The 10675-nt window shown below is 44.8% G+C and overlaps 1 protein-coding gene across 1 annotated transcript; it reads left to right on the top strand.

Moving 5' to 3' along the window:
- On the top strand, window positions 1–3861 carry LOC123106759 (uncharacterized). Its single transcript, XM_044528828.1, has 3 exons — window positions 1–201; window positions 3308–3474; window positions 3560–3861. Exons 1-3 carry the CDS (start codon window positions 88–90, stop codon window positions 3648–3650), a joined length of 372 nt encoding a protein of 123 aa, XP_044384763.1. The 5' UTR covers window positions 1–87; the 3' UTR covers window positions 3651–3861.
- The last annotated feature ends 6814 nt before the right edge of the window (window positions 3862–10675 follow it).

Consider the following 10675-nt stretch of genomic DNA (forward strand, 5'->3'; position numbering starts at 1 on the left):
AATCAGCTGCTTCCCAGTCGCAGCGCCGCCACCGAAGGGCGCCCTAGATCTGCCGGCCATCAGCGCGCCCCTCTTGCTCAGAAGGAGATGGCTTCGTTGGTGCTCAGATCCGCCGGCCGCGTGGTCCGGCGATCCATCCCGCAAGTGTCCTGTCGCCGGTCGCCCATCTCCGGTTCCGCCGGGAACACCAAGCTCAACAAGGTAACCAGCCCCCTTGCACTTTCCTCTCCTCTAGGGTTTCGTTCATCTGGCAAATTAATAATCAGGTGTTCATAGTTGTTAAAAAAAAAGAATCAGCTGTTCATCGTGATTTTAAGCGACGTGAGCGTCGATTGGTAACCAGCAATGCTGTACCTTGTTGCTGGAGTATGCATCTGTCAACCTCCTAGAGAAGGATCGGACTTTTACTCTATATGTCGTCGAAAGGCCTCTTTTTCCTAGTCTGAAATGTTATCCAATAGCGAGGACCCCCTCTCAGTGTAGGCACAAGCGCCCTCTCCGTGAAAAAGTGTGCACTTCTCATTATGTCTTAGATGGTCTCGGTTAGCTATTATCCTAGGTAGTGGTTATTCCTCACGTAGATAACTAGTCTTTTGATTTAGAGATGGATTAATGTGAGAGGCAACCAATTGATATACTTTTATTTACTAGTGGGTCACTGAATACTGAAAACATGAGATTGCCATGTTTTCCACTTTTGAAGCTTTCTGTAACACATTATTAGTGTATTACAACTCTTTCTACTTTATTGAGCTATGCATTGGACTGCAATTGTTTAGAATTTTGGAATTTGAACCTAGAAGCTCTGTGAGCCTGTGACGTACTTGATGCTGTCCCCTGGAAAAAAACCTGATTTAAACCTTTTCAAGTTTCTCGTTTCTGCAATTCCAAAAATATATGGTGTAAAGTCAGTGTACTAGCATTAGAGGAAGAAATAAGTAACTACAGTAACAACCAAATATTCCAAAGGAATAAATTGGTACAATATCGCAATGTGCAAATGCTCCTGGTGATCATCCCATAGGCACAAGTCCCCTGTCCATGAAAACGTGTGCACTTCTCATTATGTCTTAGATAATCTCGTTAGTTATTATCCCAGGTAGTGGTTATGCCTCACGTAGATAACTGGTCTTTGGATTTAGAGGTGGATTAATGTGAGGGGCAACCACTTGATATACTTTTACTAATGATTCACTAAATACTGAACATATGAGATTTCCATGTTTTCCACTTTTGAAGCTTTCTGTAACACATTATTAGTGCGTTACCACTCTTTCTACTTTATTGAGCTATGCACTAAACTGCAAATGTTTAGAATTTTAATACTCCTACTACATTTTTGAATATGAACCTAGTTGCTCTGTGAACCTGTGACATACTTGATGCCGTCCTCTGGAAACAACCTCATTTTTACCTGTTCAAGTTTCTTGTTTCTGGAATTCCAAAAATATATAGTGTAAATTCAGTGCACTAGCGTTAGAGGAAGAAATGTGGAACTAATAGCCAACTATTCTAAAGGAATAAATGGGCTAGATTGCAATTTGCAAATGCTCCTAGTGATCATCCCATAGCTTATAATTTGAAATTGAAGACAAAAACCAAAGTTAACTTACAATTAGCTGTGTTATGAAACTTGGGCTCATACTTCACAATCATGTGTTCATTATACACAATTCTTTAGGGAAAATTACTCTTGTGGTCGTAGCATTCCTTTTGGAACACTTACAAACAGACCGCCCTCCAAAAATACACCTATTATTATCATTTGTTTGAAGTTTAACCCACATGCGTTTCTTGAGCGAGCCATCTCCCTCTCAACTTAACAAGGATGCACCAATGAGTAGTTGCAAGGTAGCAAAAGGTATCAGACCGGGAGGCAATTATGCAAAGTGAAGGAATAAACAAAAACAAATGCACTTGTAACAAATGCACGTCTTGTATCGTACAGATAAAAACAGAGGTCAGGCCTTTCAGCTAGCTAAGAGCATGCACCATCTCGTCTCCATTTCTCTCTCTTCACCCACAGCTCCAGCCAATTTGTAATGTCTGACAATTTACAAGGCTAGACCTGCTTCTGGTCATTTCAGTTGGTACCACCTTTACAGGTGCAGCCGACTTCATCCACGTTAGCAGCAGACAGAAATCAGAACATTTTATACTATGATGATGCACACTAGAACATCACGTGCTGTAGGGAAGAGAAAACAAGAAGCATGAATCAAATGTAAAGCAAGTAGTCTTCTTTCTTGTGCATGCAACCACCAAGAGCTCCAGGATGCTCTCAAACCATGTGAACCAAGCCTTCCTTCTGACACCTCACAGTAGACTGCATGGAAAATGCTGATAAAAAAAACACTGTTCTCTGTTACTTGCCACACAAATACGCTGTTCTTCAGAGGGATCCCACCGATTCCTGAGCTTATATAGGAGATATGCCACCGATTCTGTTACTAACACTCATTCACACTAACCTTCTGGTCCTCAAGTCACTTGAAACGCTTGGGAATTTCAGTTTTAAGGGAATCTTGCTGTTCCAAGTGTATTGACAAAATGTGTTTTCTTATCCATTCCCGACCTGATAAATAGCACCTCAATTGAAGCAGTGTTCAGTCTTTGCAGTCCATTCCAGAGATTGGATTGACCCTCAAGTAAGTATTTATTACGAAACTCAGAATCCCATGCCTACCTAACCACTTCTGGTGTTAAAAAAACATGTTAGTCCTAAGTTTCCAGCCACAACATCTGACAGAAGCTGAAACGGAAATAGGGTTGCAATCTTTTCTCATTTCTGGCAAATCTCTCCGTCTTTCGAAAGTTTCTTGAGTTTGCACTTGGAAATAAATATTAGTGTGATGCCAAACATATACATGAAAAAACCGCTGCACAGTTGAATTCTTTTAACCGAATGTCTTCTTTAGCTGTAAGCAGTTGCCTGGTGTATAGTGAACTCATTACAATACCTTGCAAGTTTCTTATGAATAAATAGTTTGAGCCAAAAAAAGCTACTCCCTTTATGCGGGTTTGTAAGGCGGCACGGGTTTCTAGGTCTTCAGTTTGACTAGCAAAATGTGTGCTATATGCCATTAAAAAATATATTGGATTCATTGTCGATGAAGTTTCTAGACATATACTCCTTTTAAGCATATTACACACATTACGTTAGTCAAATTGAAGACATGAAAACCCATGCCCGCCTTACAAATCTGGATGGAGGGCTAGGATAACATTGAGGGACACGACCTGATGCTATGGAGAAAAGAAAAGTTAATTTCCATGCTCGCTTTCTAATTGTTTGATGTGTGCACAGTACTCCACCTCATCCTCGGGTCAGCAGGTGAGTAAGGTGAACGAGGTGAACTATGAGGACCTTATTGAGGAGAAGAGCAAAGAGCTGACTCGTGTCGTAGGTGAACTGAAGAAAGAATTTAAAGAACTCGAGTTGGTGTTGGAGAAAAATGACGCCCGTGCCAGAAGGTAAAATTCATTGTCCTAGATGTATATGCACGTTTATAGGTGCGCATTTATCTGGTTATCCTGATCGTGTTGTTTTTGCTTACAGGCTCGCTATGCAGAGACCATTCAAGATGTTAGCTGGTGCCACAGTTGGTTTTCTCCTTGGCTTTCATACTCACAAGTACATTAGTGACTGAGTCGTTAGGGGCAGAGAGAGAGAGAGAGAGAGAGAGAGAGAGAGAGAGAGAGAGAGAGAGATCAGCAGGAGACCTCTATTTTGCTGCTAATCCATGTGAACTTTGTGTTACCTAATGCCTAATGCCTTGTAGATGTTGGACTGTACTCGATCTCGTCAGGAACTTGAGTAAGCATCCGGCAATGTTTATCACTTCGTTTAGGGGGATGAAAGGCAGCAAGTTACTATCGTTTAACTCACACTTGAATCCGGAAGCACCATAAAAATTGCTTGGGCATAATCATACGTGCAAGATTGAACTAGGTACTCATGATCATTTGATTTACAAATAATCAGAATTTCCAACATTTTTGTAAACGGAAAAGGAATTTGAATCTGTCACTTTACAAAAAATGCAATTCTTGACTAACCATAACTAAGTCCTTGTGAAGATTAGATAGGACCAACCTAAAGCCATTTCCTTAAATGTCAGGACCCACCACTCATGTCTAAAAGTCGGATCTATTTTGCAAGCTGGCCTATCAACAATAGCATGGAATGTAAGCTGACTTGCATGAGCCAAAGCCAAACTATCAAAATGGTCTAGAACTTAGCAACCCATGAAAGATGTCTAATAACATACTACCTCCGTCCGGGTTTATCGGTTTTCCATTGTATTTCGTGCCAAATTTTGACCATAAATTAAACTAATAAAATGTTCATGCATGTCAACAAATATTATATTTTTGAAAACTATGTTCAATTACGGATCCAATGAAATAATTTTTCTTGACATGCATTATCATTTTGTTAGTTAAATCTTTAGTCAAAGTTTGACACAAACTACAAAGGCGACCTATAAACCAGGACAGAGGTAGTAATGCATAAATTCTGACACTGGCCATTATCGAAGAAAACAATGATTCCTGAAATCCGAAGCACCATGAAAATTACACCATCATGCAAGACTGAACTAGGTCATTTGATGTACATAAACTTTAGTCTGTTAGGGTATCCCACCCATAAGCCGCTGCCTCCCAAAAACTCTAGCTTTCTGCCTCTCACCGGCATCGGCGCCGGTCCATCCCGTTCCGGTGGCCCTATGGCCATGGAGGCGGGGTGGATCTCGGCCCTTGCCGGTGGGAGGGCTTCATTTTTAGATCTTTTTTCGAGCTTTGCTAGGGTTTGTGTCCTGCTCAGGAAGGCGAGACGGTGGAGGCTCCCTGAAGATGGAATAAATGTCTCCCCATCTAGCCCCCATTCCGGTGATGTATCTTGTATCATCGGTGGGCGTGTGGAGTTGTGTCTCCGGCGGATCTGTCTTTGGTGGATTTGCTCGGATCTGTTCGTCGTTCGTCTTCGTTCTTGTGTTTTCAGGTTCGATTCTTTTGATCTACACTCTTCATCTACGGCGGTTGCTGTTCTGGTCTGTTGGTTCTACGGGGCCTTCGCACGACGACTTCCCGACTGTCTACTAAAACAAGGTTTGCCTGGCTCCGGCGATGGAGGGGCGATGACAGCGGCACGCCTTCGGCTCGCTTCAATGCTTATAGTCGTCGCTAGGTGGTCTATGGATCTAGATGTAATTTTTATTATTTCTAGTGCTCGTTGTACTACCATGATTGAAGATGAATAGATTGAAATTTTTTCTCGCAGAAAAAAAGAGACATTACAACATTACCGTAAAGCTGAAAGGGTCGAGCTATGATTACGTTCAGAACTCCATTCCCAGACGGCTAGACCTCATGAGGCTAGATCCTTTGACATTCAATTTTCCATGCAACAACAAGCCGAGCAAACAATGTGCATTACTCCAATATAAGAAAAGGAGCACTTTTCTCCCCCAAACTTGCAAATTAATATCATCTGGACTACCTCTTGGCGGCGACCTGGGTTCGATGTTGGAGCTACCAGTGATCTGGCCATCGCGTCTGCTCAGTGTCGACGGGATCGATGATTCTTGATTGTGATGGTAGTGTGAGGCGGAGGGGTGACGCTGTGAGGTAGGGGAGAGGCTACGTGCGAGCCGGAAGAGCCGGTGTGCAAGGAGGAAGAGGCGGGGGCGTCTGTTAGAGTGCGCTACGGTGCCGCCCACCGGTGCGCGCGGTGACCGCCTCTCTGGCATGCCATGGACGCGAGCTAGGTGGCTTCTTGCTCGGGCCCCTCCTCCTCTCGTCGTCTTCGCGCGCGTGAGCGTGTCCGGCAGCTAGCCCTCGTCGTCGCCGTTTCCTTGGACCCCTTTCCCCGTCCGGCAGCTTCCTCACCGACACAAGACGCCGCGCGCCCACGGGCGAACAGTGGCAGTTTGGATCAGAGCTCGCCGTCTTCTTCCTCCCTGCGCTCCCTTGGCCGTCTCTGCCCCGTGAGACTCCCCCTGTGCATCCTCCATCGCCTACCTCCGAGCTCGCGAGCGTGGGCACGCGTCCGTGGCGCCGAACACACGCATCCGCGGCAGTGCCAGCTCGACACTCCTCCCCTCGCCTATTTAAGGCCTCTTCCGAGCCCCTCCGAGCTCTCCATAGACCTCTCCACCCTCCTATGGTCCTGCCTAGCCACTTGCCCGAGCCCCGGAGTCCCTCCTCGCCACAAACCATCGCCACGGCCGCCGCTTGGTTCCGGCTAAATTCCGGCACTGCCGAGCTCGTCCTCTCCTCTCACCACCACCATTAGCCTCCTCCACCTCCTAGACCTCGCCCCCGTGCTCTCCCTCCCCTCCGGTGACCTTCTGCCATGAGCTCGCCGCCGACCGTAGATCGCCGTCAGCCGCGGCTGGCCTCCCGCTCAGCCGAACCTTTCCCCGCGGCTGCGTCTTGCCTGGACGGGACCGCCTCGCTCCCCTGAGCACCCGGGTGGTCTGGGCCCCGCATTTGGTGGCATATGGCGCCGACAACCGTCGCCGGAGCTCGCCCTGTCCTCTGCTCTGCGGGTGGGCGAGCGGTTGAAGACGACGATCGCGCCCGAGGACCCCACCTGCCCGCGGGCCCCGTTAGTTAGTGGCTGAGGCGTTGAGTCGGACTCGCCGACGTGGATAAGTGGCGGACCCCGCCTGTAAGTCTCACGCGTTGACCCGAGCTGCTGACGTGGATAAGTGAAAGCGTATTCCTCGGAGTACGTTTTCCTCCACCAAAAGCGCATTTCTCTAAATTTAAAGAAATGTTGATAGCATATGAATGAAAATGTTTCAACTTGTATTGACAAATGTTAAACACATATTCAATTTGTTTTTTTAAATGTGTTTGATTTTTGTACACATATTCAATTATATTTTCAGATCTATACTAAAAAGTATTATGTGTATGAAAAAAGTAGACTTCAAAACATGTATTTAGAAAAATCATTGTATTTGAATTTTTTATCATGTATTTCAAAATTGTAAAGCATTTATGAACAACTGTGTCTGTAGTATACAAAGAAATACAACATGTACAGAAATAATAAACATCAAAACATATTTTATAAACTAGTGTCTTGTATTTTTAGAATGTAGACACAACGTCAAAAGATTGCAGCGTAGTTTAAAAATGTCAATATGTAAAAAGGGGATTACATGTATCCATCTTTATCTTTACCTACTAATAAACCAGCTATTGCTTCTGGTCGTCCGTCGTGGTTGTTTTGCAAAACAGCCCCTCAGTTTATAGGAAATCAACCCGCAGTCCCTGTTTAAGTGGATCTGAGAAAACGCTTCGATTTTACAAATTAAACCCTACATGTTTTAGAATTACGCCCGCACTCCTTTCTTCATCCTATCCGGTGGCAGAGAAGGTGGAAGGGGGGCAGCTTCGGCTGGGTTCTCGTCGGCGAGCTCGTCGGTGCGGAAGGTGCCCGCCTCGTTGGGCGACGGCCGTCTCGGAATCCCCCCGCCTTCGGCCCTCTCGGCCTCTCCAGGTGGACGTGAGCGCCAGCGACCGCATCTCCAACATCCCGCCCGCGGCCAGGAATGGGGAATGGGCCGAGGCGTCGCGACGGAGGCCGATAAGGCGGCCGGCCTGCACGCCTGGGGCACCGGACCAAGCACGGCAGCATCGGCGCCGCCGTCGTGGGGCTCTTCAAGATGTACTGCAAGATGGCCGCGTTGCTCGGGCGGCACAGCCGCAGCAGGGCCCTCCTCGCGGACCACGCGCCGGCGGTGACGCCCTTCGGGCGCCGCCGCGGACGGCTGAGCCTGGCCATCCACGAGAACACGCGGGCGCCGCCGGCGTTCCTCATGGAGCTGCCCATGCTGGCGGCCGCGCTCGCGTTATCGCTGGTCTCTTTCTTTCTTGAGCATCCATGAGAACGCCCCCACACAGCGCGAGGGGAGCAAGTGGCCGAGGTGCCGATGTGGGGCGTGCGAGCTCGGCCGCGGAAGCGCTTGTGTAGTGTGTACCGTGCTTTCAGCGTGGTTGCTGCCAACGATGTGCTCCTCCTCGGGAAAGAGGACGTGGGGAAGCGGAGGCCCCGACGGTGAGGCGACCTCACCTCCCACCCCGACCTCGGGCGGCGCTACTCCCGGACCAGACCCAACCCCAGCGCCACTTGCCATTGCAGCCTCCTGATGCGACATCCATCGCCTTCTTGAGATCTGGCGGCCACCTGCACACCAAGTGTTCGGTCAATCGACCCAACAAACAGGAGGTAATTCGCCACCTCCTCGTCGAGATTCTTTGACGGCCACGCGCCGCCGCCTGCCGCCATGTTGCCATCCCTGTCGAGCTTCTTTGGTCACGTGTCACGTCGCTATCTCTTGACACGCCCGCACACCGTTGCCGCCGTCAACAGGTTTTCCGCCCCGCTTTCCCCAGCCATATCATATCACACTGCGGTTAATCACTTCCGATCCTCGTGTATGTTCGTCACTTTGGTGTTAGCAGCTCAGGAGTTTGTGTAACTGCGTCAAAATTGGCAGTAACAACCGTGGTGCTCATCCTGGCCAGAGTTTCAGGTTTCTGCAGATTTTGCAGTTCATTGCAAAGCAGATCAATGTAAATCTTCAGAAAATGTTTAGTTTGATATAGTGTTAACTCTCACTTTGCTTTATGTCAATCTGATTCCTGTTTAGGTAGTGTGCGTGATAGTGTTGCGGGATGTATATGAATGAGTATGGACGTGCTTGATTTTGATGTGTAAGCACATGTTTCTGCAAAAAGAAAAAGAAAAACAACTATTTAATAGTGTGATGTCCACAGTGCTGCTACCAACTGTTCTACCTGAAATTAGTTTCTAGCTTATTAAGTTGTCTGGTAATAGCCTATACAGGTAACCGGGATTCATGTATAAATTTCTCTGTCTTTATGACTCACATAACTACAACTGAAGTAGAACAACTTAGCAAGGAAAGAAATAGCTAGATGAGAAATCGAGTGGTCCCCACGCTGCTTCTGCTGCTGCTACTGGCTGCAGTATGTGCTTATTTAAAAAATAAGCACATATATGAATTCATCAGGGTTCGGTGTCTTGGCGTTTCCTGAAATTTGGTTACCCAGAGCAGGCTGCTGCGGTGAGGTTCTAAATCCAGAAAGTGAAGAGCAAGCTTGATGGATATATCTGAAGATGACATACAGTATGGTCTTCCCGTGCTTGTTTTGTTTTAATTTCAATAAACAACACATTCCTGCCAAATAGGTGTTTATTTTTATGCCTAAAAGTATGTGCTTTCTAGAATAAGCTCCATGATATATAAGCATTGCCTGTGTTGAATGCTCCTAAATTATAGCACACATTTGCAGGTTCATATATGCATACTGTACAATTGTGGTAGAAGCACTTGTTCTTATTCTTTTGTCTAATTAGAGTTTTAAATTAGTATGGTAGATGATTTCTCTAGCTCCATATTAGTTACAAAATATGAGCTTGTGAAGAGACAAATTTCTAGCATTTGCTTCAAATCTTATATAATTTTTGAAATAGATCCCAAAACTATTTAATCAGATGCTACTTGCACATTTTTCTGTTTTACTAGATGACGGTGCTCACAAATATCATGCTACTATATTCGGCCTACGATAGAGTATCTTCATGAAGTGCTTTTGATATTCCATTGTGTTTACTAGATGACGGTAAATCATTTTGAACTGTTGTGTTTCCGGTGACACCTAAATACATTGGTCGATCTGCACCATGCTCTGCTCCTATTGACTGCTGATCACAAATCAGAACCCAATCTTAGATCTATTTGATTTGTTTCATTTAGTGTTGGATGGTGCCAATTAAAGAAATTGTACTGTCATTCATCAATTTACTAATCAGTCTGGCCTGAATTCATGAGTTCTGTGTGTGAGAGAATCTGTGCTCGAATGCGTTGTCACCTGGACTTTAAATCTTATCCAATGGTTTGGTCATCATTCCGTTGGCTGTTTGACTGGAGCTCATAGAAGGAGATGAATCTAACTGAATCTTCTTAGCTTAGAAACAAAAGTCGTTCTCTTGATGAACAGAGAACAATTGCTGTTAATTTGTCAGCCATTGTGTTCCTTCTTGTACTGTAAATATAGTTTAAAAATTTCACAGTTTTACATATGTTCACACTATCATTAATTCAAAAAAATATGTTCACACATAAAAAAAGCAAAAAATTCCAAAAAATGTTCCCTTTTTACTAAAAAATATTTCCACTTAAAAATGTACAACAAAAACAAGCAAAACATTATTTTTTAAACATCTCTTCAAACAATGTTCCTTTTTAGATAGATGATCCAATTTCTTAAAAATAATTTAACTACTCTTTAAAAAGTGTTCCATTTTTTTGAAAACATTAACTTTTATTAAAAATAAGAAAATTTCCATGTTTAACATTATCATCGACATTTATTAAAATTGGATATAAATAGTGCACAATGCACATGAAGCAGGTATATTTTTTCGCCCGGTGCAACGCACGGGCATATGTACTAGTTTTCTTCTAAAACATGTGTTTGAACAGATGTGAATCATGAATTTGGAAAAGTGTGCGTGCATAAGGAAATGTTCTAGGTGTATACGAAATATGTCCAATGTATATGAAATTGGTATCAAAAAATATATTCAAAAAAATTATCAACATATGGAAAAAGGTTTCATGTGTACACT

The sequence above is a fragment of the Triticum aestivum genome, chromosome 1B, assembly GCF_018294505.1.
Source record: "Triticum aestivum cultivar Chinese Spring chromosome 1B, IWGSC CS RefSeq v2.1, whole genome shotgun sequence".
NCBI classification, from domain to species: domain Eukaryota; kingdom Viridiplantae; phylum Streptophyta; class Magnoliopsida; order Poales; family Poaceae; genus Triticum; species Triticum aestivum.

Bases quoted from the DNA above. Each gene is read 5' to 3' on its own strand.
- LOC123106759 (XM_044528828.1), top strand. From the start codon at position 88: ATGGCTTCGTTGGTGCTCAGATCCGCCGGCCGCGTGGTCCGGCGATCC. The intron at 202-3,307 runs GTAACCAGCCCC...ATGTGTGCACAG, and splicing joins GGAACACCAAGCTCAACAAG to TACTCCACCTCATCCTCGGG. The intron at 3,475-3,559 runs GTAAAATTCATT...TTTTGCTTACAG, and splicing joins AATGACGCCCGTGCCAGAAG to GCTCGCTATGCAGAGACCAT.